The sequence below is a fragment of the Raphanus sativus genome, chromosome 7 (genome assembly GCF_000801105.2).
Source record: "Raphanus sativus cultivar WK10039 chromosome 7, ASM80110v3, whole genome shotgun sequence".
NCBI classification, from domain to species: Eukaryota; Viridiplantae; Streptophyta; class Magnoliopsida; order Brassicales; family Brassicaceae; genus Raphanus; species Raphanus sativus.
The window spans coordinates 17744155-17762871 of record NC_079517.1 but is presented as its reverse complement, the minus strand read 5'-3'; the positions used below and the strand labels follow the sequence as shown (position 1 = coordinate 17762871).

At 31.9% G+C, this 18717-nt stretch overlaps 2 protein-coding genes across 3 annotated transcripts; one reads left to right on the top strand and one right to left on the bottom strand.

Moving 5' to 3' along the window:
• Positions 1–11210: 11210 nt before the first annotated feature.
• LOC108814595 (uncharacterized) lies at positions 11211–13284 on the top strand. Of its 2 annotated transcripts, XR_001943672.2 has the most exons (4): positions 11212–11627; positions 11714–11997; positions 12598–12774; positions 12987–13284. XR_001943672.2 is itself a non-coding variant. In XM_018587195.2 (3 exons), exons 1-3 carry the CDS (start codon positions 11330–11332, stop codon positions 12661–12663), a joined length of 648 nt encoding a protein of 215 aa, XP_018442697.1. In that variant the 5' UTR covers positions 11211–11329; the 3' UTR covers positions 12664–13284. The 2 variants fall into 2 exon arrangements, 1 of the variants encoding a protein (XP_018442697.1); XM_018587195.2 differs by having other exon boundaries at positions 11211–11627; positions 12598–13284.
• A 2932-nt stretch (positions 13285–16216) lies between these two features.
• On the bottom strand, positions 16217–18263 carry LOC108814450 (uncharacterized). Its single transcript, XM_018587022.2, has 6 exons — positions 17789–18263; positions 17313–17441; positions 17113–17233; positions 16960–17041; positions 16695–16848; positions 16217–16599 (listed from the first exon to the last, which is right to left on the bottom strand). Exons 1-6 carry the CDS (start codon positions 18053–18055, stop codon positions 16465–16467), a joined length of 888 nt encoding a protein of 295 aa, XP_018442524.1. The 5' UTR covers positions 18056–18263; the 3' UTR covers positions 16217–16464.
• Positions 18264–18717: the final 454 nt, after the last annotated feature.

Here is an 18717-nt window from a genome sequence, read left to right as displayed (position 1 = left end):
GAAAACTAAATTTTGAATTTAAATTTAAATTAAGGTTAAAATATGAAAAGATTAGAGTTTTAGAATTTATATTTAAAGTTTAGGGTTTAAAAGTTTATTTAGGATTTACTTTAGGGTATCATAGACACGGACATTTTGTGGCTAAACCGTGACTAAGATTATTTTATAATAGAATAGACACGGTTTTAGCTACGTCTACATTTTGCGACAATTAGTCAGGATTATTTGTGGCAAAATCGTGTTTATAATTAGTCACCTTTTTAATATGACAGAAAACGTGATAAAAAAGTCACATAACAGACACGAATAGTCACATTTTTTCTTATTATCTTTATTCGTGACAATTGGTGACTATTCAATGACAAATTCAAGAAAAGTCACTACCTGTCGTGACTAAAATGTGGCTATAGACCATTTTTCTACTAGTGCTTGTGAGTTCCATAGGTAAGAAGCTTCTTTCAAATTACCAGTCGCTAGTAAACTCCCACAGCTCTAGAGTTTTTCAAAACTTGTATATATCTTATTCAAATAGAAATATAAATACAAATTCATCCTAAAAATTACTATTTAATTACAAGTCAATGCCACAGAAATAATAAATAACACTAAATCTAAGCACTCATTGTTTTTTTTTAACACATTCATTGTCTTTTCTAATTAATTAAATCGTTCCTTAAGTTGATACTAAACTAAAAATTATTCCACATAATTACATATCCCTATATATTAAATGAGAAGTCACTTTAGTGATTTCTGACATTCGCTCATAGGTGAAGTTTCAATAAATTGTTATAATTTGATTGGTTGATTATTTTTAATTTTCTTTTATTTAAATTAAATCTAAAAATTTAAGATAAGTCTAAAATCATTTAACATCACTTGCCATATAATCTAAAGAATTATTACAAATAAAAATATGGCAGCTAATTCTCGAAATTATAGAAAGATTAATAATGTTTTATTTAATACTTTTAATATTTATAAACTATTAAATATAGTGAAATGATTTTTATATAAGATAATTGTAATAGTGTTATACTTTAATTGATGAATTGTATTCGAATATAATTATATAATAACTATTTTAAATATTAAAAAATCCAAACATGTTTATTAATATGATTTTTAAAATATTTATCGTTGTTTATAGAATAATTTATCAGAATTTAAAAATAATTTATAAAATGCTATAAATTATTTATAAAAATCTAAATCCTACTATATATTGATTGAGAAGTCACGTAAGTGATTTTTTATTACATGTCGATCATAAATTAACTCTTCAAATTGTTATAATTTGATTGGCCGATGATTTTTAATTTTATTTATTATAATTATATCTAAAAGGAAAGGATAATTCAATTACCACTTTCCAGATAATCTACATAATATTAGAAATAATTATTTATGGTAACTAATTGTTTAAACTATGAAAGAGTAATAATATGATCAATTTTTTATATATTTATAAATTACATAAAATAATAAACAAAAATGTTTATTTGAATTGATATAATGATTTTATATTCATATAGAAAGCCTTATATTTGTATATAAAGTATCATAATAACTATTAATGTCTAATAAATTTCATGCATGCTTTATAAATCATTTATAAAATTATAAATATATTTATAAAATTATTTATATTGGCTTATCAGATGTTTTACATTATTGTAGGAGGTTCTAAGTTATTTATAGAAGCTTATATATTAATTTATAAAATGTATTTTGAAAAATTATTTTATTTTAAATGAGAACTCACTTAATTAATTTTTTCTTAGGTGTCTTTGAGTTTTAGAAAAACTAATATAATTTGATTCGTTAATAGAGTTTCTATTTTTTGTTCATTTTATGAGTAAGAAAATCACTTCTAAAACCAAATTTTATCAGTATCCCAAAAATATAAATATGTTTCATAAAATAATTTATGGTAATTTAATATGTTATTTATATAAAATATATGTAATGCTCATAAAATCATTTTATTATTCAAGCATTTATAAACTATATAATATATTTCAAAACTAATTTATATAGTAGTTTTATATTCCTATGTAGTTGAATATGAATATGTAGAGAATGTATAACAATCATATAATTTTATCTTTTAATCTTAATAATGACATATGACTTTTACTACAAATTATTTAAAAATCAAACGTTTCAATACTACATATCTTCAAAACTCATTTTTTTATTAAAAACTGAATTATGAATAGTATATATAGCTAATTTTAGTAAACAATTTAAATACAAAATATCAACAGATATTTAAAATAGTCATAATCATCTTTTCAAAAATAATTATTCTTTAAAAATATTTAATAGTATATACATGTACAATTTTTTATGATAAAAATATCTTAATTTAACAAATTATAATAAATATATTGTTACAAAACATTCAAACCCGTAAAATGGCGGTCATCCACCTAGCTAAACATCAAATTTCAGTTAATACTATACACGAAATTGAAGAAAAGACGGTTTTCATTGCTCCCACTCAAAATAATCATTACTCACTTTGCACTGCTTATAACCTTTATACGTATCAATAATATACATTAATCTAACCGGCTAAGTCTTAAACGTTAATCCACATAGTTTAATTGTTTTTTTCTTTGTGATTGCTACTTTAACCAGTACCAACTTTTACGAGTTAATTTAGTTCAGAAACACTTATGTTACTTTTATAGAATATCATATTTTTATACACAAAATCACATATTAGTCAAAATTAATTTTTATCCTAATATTGTGCTCTTTCCTTCGATTGAGGTTCGTTTACTTCCTATATTCCACTTCCTATATTCGTTCTAACTGATAAATACTATTTGATAACCTAAATTATCTATCGTGGAAACTTTTTTGGTCCAGTGGTTTGACCAAGGGTTCATTAATGCTTCTACACCAGGAGGTCTGGATTTCAATTTTTAGAGAAGGCGGAATTATGCGAATTAATGGAGAAACGGTTTACAAGAGATCTGCAGCATGGCGCAAGGAGTATCAGCTAGTATGGATCCGATAAGGCGGCTCAGGTGATGCAGTCAGACGTGAATCCTCATCAGGCAGGTAGAATTGTCGGCTGTAGAATCGTCTGTAATATTTCTCATAGTTTGTAATAAGCATAATATATCCAGCGTTAAAAAAAAACCTAAATTATCTATCTATTCTATTAAAATTGAAAAAAAATAATATTTTCTATTTTAATTGTTTTTTACAGATTTTCATTCCATTTATAATTAATTTTAACCCCTTCATTAACCGATTTATTTTGATCTTACCCAGAATTCGGTAATCCGAATATCTAAATTTTTAGATTTTTGACCGGATATCCGACTCGATCTGTAAAAATAAATAAAATTATAAAAATAAATAAATAATTCCAAAATAATATAAATAATAATATTTTATTACAAAATACAAAAAAAATATTTTAATAAATAATTTAACAAATTAAGTAAATAAAAGACTATAAAAATATATACAATATAATATTTATATAAATAATATATGTATATATATGAAGATAACGGATCAGATCGAATATATCTCTAAAAATATTAGTATTTGTGGTTTGAATCGTTTCTTACAGATATGCATCTTATTATATATTTGCCTCGTAAAGTTATGAATATTTAGATTTTTTGATTCGAGACGGTTAACGTTTTGGCCAGCCTTAACTCCGGTGAACATTAAAACAAGTTATAAGTTAATACTCTACTCTAACATCATCTTTTTAAATGGAAACGCACACACGTACAGGCCCGCCCGGCCCGTGGCATTAGCCACATAATATGTATAGCACACACACACTGGCTAAGTTTATATAGTTTGTTTTGTCAAGATACAGTATAAAATTTTGAATAAGGTAGACACTGACACAACAACGATTATAGCATATACCACTAACTATTTATGATCAAAATCATCTCTCTACTCTAGAGAGAGAAATATTTTCTCTCGAGCCCTTCTTACCGGATTCTAATCATTCATAAGGGGGATAGAATTCACCGACTCTTTTGTATGTAATATACTTTCGATCATCTCTGATCGATTTTAATTTTCCTGTTTGCGGATTTTGAAGTTTGCGTAGGCGATTTTGATGTGTTTCTTCAATATCTCCCGAGATGATCTCCAAGCTTATCTTCCTCGGACCGTAGAAGATAATAAACCGATCATCAGATCGGATCTTAGTCGGCATTTTTTTGCAATTACGGTGTATTCCCGACCCTGACTTCTCTTCTGGATGATGTGGGAGTAATATCGTGTTTGCTTTTACCGTCAATCCTAAGTGGGGCGGTCTCAAGCTCTTCGTGTCATAGCTTACCGGAGACGGCGGCACGCTCCTCACCGTTGGAAGAAGAAGATCGGAAGGGAAAGGGAAAGGCGATAAAAGAGAAACTGTCTTTTCAGCAAGAGAAGATCCTCAGGTCCAGTGGCGAAGCCGGCGACGTCATGTCAACAAATTCACATCTCACGTGGTGGCGCGTTTGGGCGCGTCTCAAAACATTTATGCAAAGGGATTGCGCGACGCGTGGCAGAGGATTCTTTCATATCTCGACGCGTGGTAACTGTTTCCAGTATGTGGTTCTCGTAGGTGGTTATTGGATCAATAGATTAGATCCTTAACTTTGGGCTTAATTTTAAAACCGAGATGTAATGATGTGAATTGGGCCGATGGGTCTTGTCTTGTAATTTTCTCTTTGAGCTTTATAAATATATATATATATATATATATATATATATATATATATATATATAATATATAATCACTCACACTAGCTAACTGAATATATATTCTTTTAAATCATATGTAAGGAGAAAAACACGAAAGGTACTTAAAATTTGGGAAAATCGCATAAAAAAACTTCAAAGTAGCATCCATTTACACTTTAAACTCTGAGACTATTTCACTAGCATTTTAAACATTCAAGTTGGCAAATTTGGCATATTAAACTTTCAATCTGGCTTACTTGTACATCAAGTCAAAATGGTAACCGGTACTGTTCAAAAACGATGACGTATCGGTTTGTTTTTTCCAAAAAAAAAATAAATTTTTAATAAATAAATATAAAAATGTAAAAATTCATAAAAAATCAAAATAAATCATAAAAAGTCAAAGAAAACCACAAAATTATTATTTTATTCATAAAAAATATAAAATAAATAAAATATAAAATAATAATAATAATAAAATAATAAAAACGTAATAGAAATCATAAAATACCAAAAATTCAGAAAATTCACAAAAATTAATATAAAATCAGAAATTTAAATGTAAATAAAGAAAAATAATTATTATTATAGATAAAATAAATTTAAATTCAAGGATAATTTTTTTTTATAAAATTGAGAAATACTGTACTTTAGTGTTTGTTGGTTGGGGGTTTTAGTGTTTTAGTGTAAATTTTATCTTCAGGTGATTCTGGTTAATCAAATCAAAGAAAAAATTTTAGTTCAAGGTTTTTAGCCGCTATTCACATACCATGATTAACCTGGTCTCAAGTCATTAACTCATAGCAAGCTCGCTCAATTCAGTTCAGCTCATGCGAGCTCGAGTTATTCATGAGTTACCTCAGCTCAGCTCATTTATTATATGAAATTTAATATATAAACTCGAACTTAGATCATCTAGATCATGAGTTAAATGAGCTAAATCGCAATCAAACATATAAAAAAAATTATAAAATAATAATAAAAAAAAAAAAGCTTATATTTTCATAAAATACTTTAAAATTTAAACATTAGAATTCCAAAAATTAATATTGAATACTAATACCTAATAATAAATTAAATCAAAGCTAAATCAATAATCCAAAAACTATTCCACATAAGAGTCTTGAGATTATTTATCTTCAAAGTTTTCGTCTATTCAAATAATAAAGATATATTCCGTATGAGAGTCTTAGGGATATTTTTTTTTTACATTTTAATTCTAATTGATATATGATATGAGAATTGATATTGATATTTTTTTTTTACATTTACATATATATATACACTATATTTTCTTACATAAGAAATATAAGTCATCCATATATGTGTGTGTATATATATATATATATATATATATATATATATATATATGTGTGTGTGTGTGTGTGTGTGTGTGTAATATAAATACGAACAAACTCATGAGTTAGCTAGCTCATGCTCATTAAAGATCGCTCATATAACTCGTGATCTAATTTATATCCTATCATTAATTATTTATTAAATGAACTTAAAAATAGAGATCGTGTTATGAAACATTGAGCTGAGCTGAGCCAGCTTATGCAACATTGAGCTGAGCTGAGCAAAAACTCATGAGATATAGTTCATTTTGAAACCCCTAATTTTGGTCTGCCTTTGAAAATGCGGATATATTTTTTATTTTATCTTTCTGAATTTTTATATTTGAGTTGTTTCGTAATTATATTTATGTTTAATATTAATTTAGTTTGATATAATAATCTCTTAAATAAATGAATACATAGTTAGACATAATATAATTAAAATTTTATAAAAAACATCATTGGACATAACATTTATCAATATGTCATGTTTCTATTTTAATAGAATAGATTATTTCAACATATAATTTTATTTATAAAATTACGTATAAAATATTAAATTAAGAAAGAAATATAAAATTATGTTTTATAATTAATTAATTTAAGAAAACTTATAAAACATATAGTTTCACTAGTTTTAATTTTTGATTTTATATTATGCGAAAGATATTTTTTGAAAACAAACTTATACAATTTTTTTAAATTTACTTGTATTGAATAAAATGTCCAAGATATTTGTAAATATCCATAAATATTCGCAAATATTTGTAAAACTTTCGGATATCCAAAAAATCAGACATTCTTATTTTTCAAAGCAAATAAAAAATCCATAAACTACAAAACAAATCACAAATACCGAAAATTACGGTACTATCCACTCCATGTCCACGTCTACATGTGCACCCAGTCCACCCTTCCTTAGCTTCGCCGTGGTCATAAACCCTCTCAAGATTGGAAGCTAATGTAAATTTCAGTAACATCTTTACATTGCAGAAGATCAACAAAAAGAAAAGACTCAGAGTCCAAAACTAAACTTAAAACATGAAAACAAACTCTCTTTCTCTTATCATGGAAGAGAGACTAGTCTTGGAACATACACGTACGTAAGTTACTGACGATTGTGTTGAAATTGAATACAGAAAGCGTAATCAATAACATGAATCAGTAAACCACATTAATTGAAATTGAATACAGAAAGCGAACCGACTGAGGTTAAACCGAACCAAAAAATATGAATCGGTTAATTAACCACAATAACTGGAATTGAATAAAAGCAAACAACCGAACCGGTTGAGGTTAAAGCGAACCAAATCGGTGGCATTTGCTCAACCAATCTAATAGAAACGTTGACCGTCTCTCGTTCTTATTTTCCCTCCCGAATTCAAACCGATCCTAGTAGAGGCGACGCGGGGAGTCTCTAGGTTTTTTACTCCGCCGTTGAGGTTAGACGTTAGTCTTGCTTAGTTACTCTCTCGTCGCGTTCTGTGTATTCCAGCTGAAGGCACTTCAGCACGAACTTAGTTGCTCGAATAGGGGTACTACAATGGCTATTATTTTGATTAATTTATTTCGTCCTGTTAATAACTTAATACCTTGTAGTCAACTACAAGGGGCTCAGATGGTCAAGGCAGTCTAAATGATCCTTGGGAGAGAATCGTTTGGATCAGCCCCTATAACCATAGAGAAATCTACTGTTGATGATATCGAGATAAACGATGATGCTCAAGAGAGCAAGCCCAGTTTAGAAGAACTTTTGATACCCCTCGAGGCTAGGTTGCACGGATACGGGGCTAGTCAACTACAAGGGGCCCACTTAGCAGCCGTCTCGCGTACCGGGGACGTCTCGGAAACGGGGACTTCATGGGGACGGCTAGGAAACATCCCGGTAACGTTTCCAACATTGACGAGACGGAAAATATTTTATGGGGACGTGACGGTTGGATATGGGGACGTTTCAGGGACGTGGGAGTTTAAAATTTGGTGTTTCCAATGGTTGTTAATCGTGGGATCAAAAGATCTTGTGACTGACTTTTGTGTAATATTCTCGTTGTTGGTCGTCGGCTTCATCGAAATGGCGACATCACTCACTGGAATAACCTGGCGACATCCCTCACTGGAATAATCGGGTCTAATCCAGTTTAATTAAAAACCAAATATAAACCGGTTTGGTTTTGGTGATTAAATAATTCAAGATGCACATCATCATTATAACTCCCATTTTTTCGTTTTGGTCTTTTCTATTAGACACATAGTTGTTCCACATCGGTAGTTGGAAGGGATATTTAGTAATATAAGGTGGATGGGCCACTCCTCTTATCACCAATTGGTTTTAAGTGTGAAGCCCATCTAGCTTAACATGGTATCAGAGCCCGATCCAAACAATCCAACCCGATCCACATCGATCTGGTCCAAAGTTGGCCCATCGATCCTTGCCCGAGCATTCCGAGATTGACGCTCAAAGAGCCATCATCTCGAGGGGGCGTATTAGACACATAGTTGTCCCACATCGGTAGTTGGAAGGGAGATTTAGTAATATATAAGGTGGATGGGCCACTCCTCTTATCACCAATTGGTTTTAAGTGTGAAGTCCATCTAGCTTAACATTTTCCTCTTGTCGTGTGTTTCGATCCCTGGTCTCTCCAACATGCTTGCAGATCTGGGTCAGAAATTTTATTCCGGGAAGGACTCTGCTCGAGAGGAGTTTTGTACGGCGGCGACTCTTCTTTTTCTGGATTCATGGTGAGAATGTAGGATGGTGGTTCGCAGCGGCAGTCGGCTTTTGGGCCCAGTTAGTAGATTGATTTTGAACTCTTAGTCTCTTCCGGATTTCATCGTAAGTGTGTGTGGGAACAACGGTTTGGACCTCCCTTATGGGTCAACGGTGGTCTGTGGGTCCTTTTTATGGCTCAGGCGGCTATGGTGAATAGTCTCTTGGCGTTTTGCAGTGTCGTCAAGTTCCGGCTTCTACTGCTCTGTAGTCACGAGTGCTCCGGTGGGTCTCTCTACCATGGTGACAAGTCGTGAGCTGGTTACATAGGCGGTGATGGTGACTGGCTCAGTCTCGATTCGTGTGGTCGCAGCGAGTTGGTTCGACTGGCGTCGTCTATGGCTTCTTGGTAGGCCATTCGCGGTGACTCCTCTCGTACAAATTTTCACTACTCGGCTTCCTTACCTGCTCCTCCGAGTTCAAGGTGGCGGCTTTTGTTTCGGAGTTTCTCCTCGGTTTAAGATTGTTTTTGCCTCCATTGACACATGTGGCATTCTTTGACAGCACAGTCTATGTTTCTTTGGTTCTCAAAGGCATCAAGCGTTGTGATGGTTCTCGTTTAGTTTTTGACTGTCATGGTGTCTCGCTTGTCCTAAGCTCACATCCCAACATCACATTTGTTCAGCTTGTGTGGTGGTGTAGCTAGGATTATTGTGCAGGTTTCAAGGATTCAGGTTCGGAAGTGGCGATGGTTTCAACCCGTTTCTGTATTGTGCACTGTGATGGTGGTGATTGTGTACAGCTTGCGTTCTTGGATCTTAGGTGATGTCCGGAACCTTTTCTCCGCTTTTAGTTTGTGCTTCAAGGATGCATGGTTACGATACAAACTTAGATGAATTCATCAAGAACTAGCTACTCCGGAGATGGTACAGGAAGATCCTTGCATCCGAGGAAACGAGGTCAATCTCTTCTTCCCGTGATTACTGTCAAAAGTCGAAAACGGTAATTGATACTCAGAGATACTAGATTCCGTTTAGCGAAAAATGCGCCCGAGATATGGATTGAAAGAAATTAAATAGGAAAAGGTTAAATTGTGTAATTTTGTGTGAGAGTTTGTTTTCGGATTGTTATATCTTGGTGTAATTTTTAATATAATTTCATTAAAATAAAATCTTCTTCGAGAATAATCTATCTTATTAAAACATGAACATTACAACTTCTTCTAGGTGGATTTTTAAAGGTGGATCTCATATATTTAAATTAAATGTCTCATTCTTTATATATAATACGTACCATAGTCTAACTTTACATTGATGTATTTCCTTAAATACAGTTCTTCTTTTTGTCCATATTCCATATATGATTTTTACATTTATTACATGTCGATTTAAATAAGATATATACTAAGAATAGTAAAAATATTAATCGTTCTATAATTACCCTATATAATTCATTTTAAATTGATCAGTATACTTTCATTGGCCATATTAATTTTATTAGTACGAATAACATTAGGTAGATAGGTCATAGACACATACATAAAGATATGACTATTCTTATAACTATGTTTGGCATAATCTACTTTCTAAACAAATAACACATAGCTTCATATATTGTATAGAATATAGTAATATTGTATAGTATTATACTTATACAATAATACTAAAAACAAACCAAACTGAAATATAATATATATCGAAAATGCTTTGAACCATTACACACAAAATATATTAGACCTCAGAGATAAAATTCACTTTGAAATTACGTAATAATTATTTAAAAAAATTAAATTTCGTAATGTACAAAAAAACATAAGTTTTATATAAAATTTTGTGTTACAATAAAAAGACACAACTCACTCTTGCAAAATATTATTTTTACATACGAAAGACAGTTTTGATATTGTTCTTTAAACACAAAATTGAATTATACAAACTCGATATTACATAAAACTAAACAATATAGAATACATTTTAAAAATAAAACCCGTGCGGGTGTGCATATGTTTATATAATATATAAATATATTATGTTACACATATTTTCATAGAAATAATACCCCAATGTAAATTTTGTATGATAAATATTGAAAATACAAAATATATAGCACTATATATTTTAAATAATACCAAAAAATCTACTTTACGTTATCATAAATTTTAAAAATCAAATTTAGTAATTAAACACACACATTGTTATTTATCAAAATTTTATATTAATACACATTGGCGATCATGTATAACATTTAGTAAAAACAAAGATAAAAGAAAATGACTCCCGCTCAGTCGAGCGGGTCATGATCTAGTATCTCCTTGCGAAAGACGTCCAAACCAATATCATATCATATGTTTAGTCTCAACAAAAATGTCATTATTATGGTCAGAAGTATTTATTTAAGACACAAATTACACATCAGCATTATCGTCAGCATTGTCAATTTTTTATTTTCTTCGACCCTTTTAAAAACCCTCTCTGCAAAAACCTCTCCCAAGAAAAAATCACACTTGCATCAAACAGACCCTCTGTAAATAACCAAAAAACACAAAAGAGAAGAAAATAAAAAGATGGGTCTGATTAGCAAAGAAGAGATCAGCAAAACAAGAAGATACTCATCTTCTCTTTGGAGATGCATCAAGACCATCTTCGTTCTCTTCACTATGTTCCTCTCTTTCATCCTCTTCTCTGCTCCTATCTTCCTCTCCGTCGCAGACGCCGTCCTCCCCTCTATCATCCTCTCTTCCTTCTCATCTCTCCTTCGTCTTTCTCCGGCGACTGTTTCTTCTCATATAAGCAACTACGATTTCAGATACTCCCTCATCGATATTCCACTCATCTCCATCATTAGATCTGTCATAATACTCTGTAAGTAAACCCACAAGCTTCTTTTATGAAAAATTCATAGCTCTGTTCTTAATATTTGTGTGTTTTATATGTTTTTTTTATGACAGGTGTTTACGGGCTCTGCGACGGACCGAAGCTATCAAAGGGTCCATATCTGACAATAACTACGATCTGCTCGATTTTGTCATTGTTCTACGTGTCTTTTAAGGCAGCTGTTGTGTTTGCCGAGCCAGTGATCAGAGACGGCGGAGGCGGAGGAAGGTTCAGAATAGAGGAAGCGGCTCTGTTTGTGTGTTCGTGGGTCTTAGCCATCGGTCATATCGTTGTGGCCTATAGAACGAGTTGTAGAGAGAGAAGAAAGCTTTTAGTCTTCAAGATCGACATCGAATCCGTATGTTTCTTTAAACTTTTGATTTTTCTTTTATCATTCGATTTTATTTAAATAATTTTACCCTTACAGAAACATTAGTAGTTTTAAGTTATAAATTTTGTACTGTGTTTAAAAAAATATCTGAGATGCTCTTCTTCTACCACTTATAAAATTCAGACTGGTCAGAAATGGCATGTGAAATTAGATATTAATTTATACATTTTTGGGCACTAAGGGTGTTTGAAGTTTATATGTCGTTTATAGTTTGGAAAATGACTAGTCAATTAGAAGGTTTGAATTTTCACTCCCAACCAAAAAAAAATTTGTATTTTGATTAACAACATTTTACGTTTAAAATAATTTACTTAAAAATAGATAGTGACGAATAAGTAGGATTAATAGGGCCCTCAAAAGAATAAATCACATTTTTCTAAATGAATATGTTTCCGAGTGGGAACCGTGTGAGGTGAATAATGATGGATTGCTTTACTAATCTACTAGGCTATGACAGTGTCACTAACACCTAACTTAAGACACGCCTCATGGTTAATGAACTGTGACTAATTAATACTCCTATAATTTAAGGTTTTAATTCTTGGGTTTGTGGTAATCTAATGGCAGGTTTCAGCTTGTAAAAATGTGTTTCCCAGATACCAGAAGATCCTTCTACAAGAGAGACCCAAATAGCTAATATTAGAAGACTATCAACACTTGTACTTACAACACAGATATATGTATATAAATATGCGCATCAGATGCAACATCTTCTGGGCTTTGTTTTCTCCCCACAAGTATCAGGTAACAAAACCCACCTCATCGTTTTTATATACTATTGTTTCCATATAATTCGGACCACCAACTTGCATATACTAATAACTTGATCGTTAAATACTAAAGTTGCTTTGGTTTCTATCATTTTCGGTGTCTGTGAGTCACATATATAGTGGATGTATAACCAATTTGAGAATATGCGTGTTGATAATGTTGTTAATTGTATGTTTCGGTTACAGAAAGGTCCAAAGGATAATCTGTAAAGGAGGGAAGAACAGATAACGAATGTGACTTAATATAACACTATGCTTTTCCATGTGACACTATCTAAGACAGCTCCAATGAATTGGCAGTTGTTTACTATACTATAGATTTTAAATTAGGTAGACACACACACAGAAAGAGAATCATTGTAGGAGGTCTTGTTTACGCTTACTTTAATGAATGATCCACCATTACACTTTTGTCTTTTTGTTTTGTTTGTAATAAACCATATTTTCATCAATGAAATAAGAAGCCGAAGGCATCTTTCTTCCACTTCTCTTTGTTCTCTTATACTATAAAATAAAAGGAAAGAATATATTTACACACGTCTGTAAATTTGATATGTTTGTATGGATCTTTCTATCCACTCTTAACTCTTTGAAAGTGCGGACTTGTTTGTCGATTAAAATGCTTCATTTACGTATGTGATCGTTAAATTCAAAAACTTGTTAAAAATGTGTATTAGTGTTTTTTACTCCATGAGCTTTTTTCTTGATAAAAAATGTATTTTCACCTCTTAGCCAGAAACTCAAGTATTGTAGATAATCTCTGCTAAAACAGTTCAAACGCAAGCAGGGGAAGGCTACCAGAACTTCCTTTCATGAGCTTGACTTTTTTTTTTTTTTTTTTTTTGATAACCGTGGGAGTTCCCAGACGGTAAGTCCAGACTAATCCCTACGAGGCCTTCCATCCGGGCACGTACGGTTATAGGCGGGAAGGTGGCCAAGGCGACTCGAACCCAAAGCGGACACTCCAGCTGGAGTTCCATTACCACTAGGCCAAGAGTTTATGAGCTTGACTTTTTCTTAGATAAACATGCAATCTATCAAACTATGTTGTCCGTGTTTTAAAAAAAGTGTTCCAAAAAAAATCAAACTATGTTGCCCAACGGTTCCAAACGTAACTTATTTAATTTCTATTGAGTGTATATAATATAGTTTCGAATTAAAATATGGTACACTGCGGTCGAAGATGATCTCATTTGCTAATAAAAATCTATCTGATCTTTATTTAAGAAATATACTTTAAAATCCGCAACTTCTAGGTAATGCGTTTGTTAAACAGATTACTATCATCCGAGCTTACTAGGCCGAACTAAAACTTTTACATATACCTAGAATCGACCCAGTGGATGAAACTCACCGGGACAAATAGTTTTAAGATAAAGACAGAGTTAGTTGGTTCGAAGATCTGGTCCAAGCCTCCATCATCGTCAGTCCCCTCAGTAATATAGAGTCAAGGACCTTAAACTGGACCTAACGAATTTACATCGAGAAAATATCTATCAGAAACATGATGACATTACACAATAGAACCTTAAACATACCTACCAGCCCTATCCTGAGGAGTAACTTTTTTGTGTGTGTTTTAGGGCATCTCCAACCCCTTATTATTTTTTTCTTCAAAATTGAGTAAAAGTGATTATAAAGTAAAAAATTCTCCAATTCCACTATATTCTATATTCCATAACGAAATTTATTTTATAAATTGAGTAATCTATTTTTTGTTTGTTCTATTACTCCATTATGGAGTAAGAAATAAAGTATGTTTGGAGCATTTTTACTCTATAATCACTTTTACTCTATTTTATAGGAAAAAATGGAGTTTTACAATAGAGTAAAAAATGCAGTCATTAACAAATAAAAATATATTACTTGAAGTAAAAACATCTCCAATGTATTACTATATCTTCAATTCTAAAATGAAATAACTCCAAAATGGAGTTAAGTTTTACTCCAATATATTATTCTATTTTCTACTCCAAAATAGAATATTTCTAATATATTATGTTTTATCAATACTATTAAAACAGGAATATAACCTATTGATATAGGTGTGGTCAACTATTTTAATACAATTATTAAAACATCTTATTAATTATTTAAAAGAAATATAATACAAAAACACAAATATGGTTAAACAATACAAATATAAAAATTAAATTTCTAAATAAATAAAAAAGAAACTCCCCTTTTTAAGAGTGGGTCATAATCTAGTATAATTTAAAATTAGTAATATCACCTTTCATTTATACTATTTGCAAAGCACTCCATTTTCAGTTTGTAACAATTCTATTAAATATAATATTAACCACAATTAAAGTTTTATTATATAAATAAAATTACTCGGTAAGGTTTAAAAAGAAAAAATATTATTACATTACATAGTTAAAAAGAATAATACATCAACTTAAATTATTCATTAGAGTTAGTATAATTTCCCCACAAATTGTCAACTAATGCATTTCAAAGTAAAAAAAATGAGCTTTTTATCTTTGATTTTTCTGAATAAATCTGGAGGTGGTTTACTGGATTATTAAGCAATTATCTTTGTAAATTTAATTTTATGTTATTTCTTTTATATGGTGCTTATCTTTTATTTTTATATGTATGATCTTTTATGTTTCAAATTCAGTCTTGTTTATATCTTTTCCAATTTACATTGTAGCCATCAAATTGGATTCCATTTCCTAGCTTGTTAGAGCAAGAAACGAACTTATACTCTCTTATCAATTACAGTAAGTATTAAAACAAAAGGCAAGAGCCAAACAAACTTATCTAAGTACTCCCTCTGTTTCATAATAAGTGTCATTCTAAGCTCATTTTCTTGTTACACAATTTTCTTGTTATACAAAGAGTGTCACTTTACCATTCCAATGCAAATTATACTAACTTTCAGCTGAAAATTAATTACAAACTGCATTGATTTTATAAATAATTTTATTTATCTTAAATACTATTGGTCAAAGAGGTACAATTAATTACAACTTACGTATATTTCAACAACTTTTTTAATCTGTGTGAAAAATGTCAAAACGACACTTATTGAGAAACGAAAGGAGTATTAATTTGCAAAAAAAGTTAACTGGTAATCAGCTGAGCAGTGACTGCAGTGAAGTACTGAAGAAAGGTGTCAGGGTCATAGAATTAAATCTTTGGCCAAAATCTGATGCAGATGGTATCTACATCATTAATGGAAGGTAAGTGCAATGGAATTTGACTGGATTCGTTTCCTAAGATTTTAATTTTAGCTATTAGTTATTCCAATGAATCATGTGGTTTGTTGTTCTGTACGGGATCATTAACAGTTCCTTAATTTGGTAGCCCTCGACTCCTAATAAATTGAAATTGTTCATTTGGTAAACCTAGTTTCTAGGTCGGTTTCAACCATAATTTCAGCAAAAAAAACAACCAAAAAAAGAAAGAAAAAAAAATAAAAATGCTTTGATTATTAACCAATGGTACAAAGAAAGCTACAGAAAATCACATGAAACCATGAATGTGTAACAGATATTTATCTTTTAAAAGGAATCTCTACCATAAAATATAAACAATAATAGGAATGGTAGCTTCTGTGTCTTCCTTCTCCTCACGTTTACTGATCCAACCCAGTCCTTCGCCTTTTTTTGTGGACCAAAGAGTTTCTGATATATATATATATTTCCACTAGTATCTAAGGGTTCCAGCACGAAGGTGGTATGCCTTGCTTCTCAAACCATTCAGGCATGTGGAACCGATCATAAAGTGTCGGTCTTACATCTTCTTCCTCTGAAAGTTGCTTGAGAAGTGGAAGTATAACATCCAAAAGCTTCATGTGTTGATAAATTTCCGATTAGTCTCGAGAATGAATCTAAAGGGTTATATAGATGCATGAGAGGAGAGAATTAAAAACTAATATAAGACCTGAGTGTCATTTGGCTGCCCTGCGGAAAACGCAACACATGGAATCCCATTTGATGGTTGCAATAAAAAGCTGAAAGGATTGTTGTCAACAATCACTGTCCTTGACATGTTCTTTGATGTGCTTAACAGATCCTTCACATGATCTCGGTATTGCCTGATTAGAAATCGAAAAACAATATACAAAAACCTCAAATAACCTAACCACAAACCGGTTCTCGAAAGCATAAAAACAGAGAGAGTAAACCTTAGTTCAGTATTAACTTACGTGCTGACAGTTGAAGGTCGATAAAGTCGGTTGGTGAGTACTTTCCTGGTATCAATCCTGTCCACAAGTGGTCTCGCATACCCTGCAAGAAACAAACATGATTGTTCAACTCATATATTGAGTAATGCATGCATTTGAAATCAAAAAAGAGACCTTCAAGACCAGCGGTAAAGAGAACAAGATCTGCAAAGTGGCTAAGTTGCTCTAAGAACTCGTGCAGTCCTGGACGTTCAAAGACAGTGACGTAATTGATCTTAGGTTTCCCATTAACTTCCTTCAAGACAAAAAGAGTGGGTCATAAAACGGTGGTAAGTCAACCAGAAGAAGACAAGTCGGTGGAAGGAAGCAAGAACCTTGTCAGATGAGAAACACTCCAACTCGAACCAGTTTAATCCAGCGTCAATGGCTTGATTACGCAAAGCAGGAGGTAGAGTAGAAGTCTCATATGCACAGACTAACGTCTCGTCCAAGTCAAGAACTACCTACAAACACACACATATTCACTTCTCAAACTACTATTTTAGGACGAGACTCAGAAAAGTTATTTGAAGATGAGACATCTGGAAACGGGAATTGAAACTATGAATATGATCTCTTAAACCCCCAACTAGGTAATCTCAGAGTTTTAGCTACTAGATCAACTCTTTGTTGGTTACTCCTTTAACCAATATCTAAACCGAACCCCAAATCAAAAGACCACCAACGTTCATTTCCAGTTAAAGAGTCCAAGACAACATACCACTCTATTATTAATGTCAATAAATCAAACAAACTGTAGAGATGAGTTTGACCAATTGATAACGACGAAGAAGAAGAATTCAAAGCATACCTTGAGTCTCTGGCTGTGTTGGACTTGGATTGAGGAGGACTCGATTTCCACGGAGGTGGGAGAATCCGACGCCGTTTCGAGCAGTTCGATGTTCCGTAAGGGTTTGAAACCATCGGAAGCGGAGGAAGAGAGGAGGGGATGGTATCCGACGGCGCGGAGGATCTGGAGGAAGATCTGGTAGAAGAAGGCCAGGCAGTTCACCAGAGTCTTCCACAGTTGAAGCGACCGACGAGAGTAAACAACTTCCGCCTGAGTCAACTCAGCCATGAATAATCAATCGGTGGATGGAAGTTGGAATCTAAGATGATGATGAAGAAGAAAGGAAGCTTTTGGGTTTCCTCTCCTTCCTTCCTTCCTTTGATTTTGTTCCTCTCTTCTTTCTTTCTCTCCAATGTTGTTTTTATTTAATTCTTTTAATTAGAGAAAGAGAGAGAGAGAGGTGTATGTTATGTGTCTATGGCGATGGTTTGATGAGAGAAGTTTGAAAAGGACATTTAATGATACGATGCACGCGTCCCACTTGCCCATTTTGGAACTCTTTATAGGGTGATTTTGCTGAATATTCATAAGTGGACAAAGAATTGAAAATATGGCCATGCTACAGTAAATGACAACGGATGGAACAATTAAAGTTCATTTTTTCCCGTTCTCTCCCTCTAGGCGCGTGCGCGTGTGAATAACTCTAACGTAAACATTATACTATACTATATTATATGTAGTATGGTATTAGAAGAAAAATATGAACTCATTTCCATGTACTTATCGTTAAAGTTCCATAGGTGTTGTGTGAACAGTAGACTATACCATATTCAATGTAGAATGGTCACAAATGGTTTCTAATTACAATATATTTAAATTCCCTATCTCTTATTGCACAAGTTTCAAGTGGTGTATAGTAGTTTTTGTAACAAAAGAGAAGCGGATCCAAT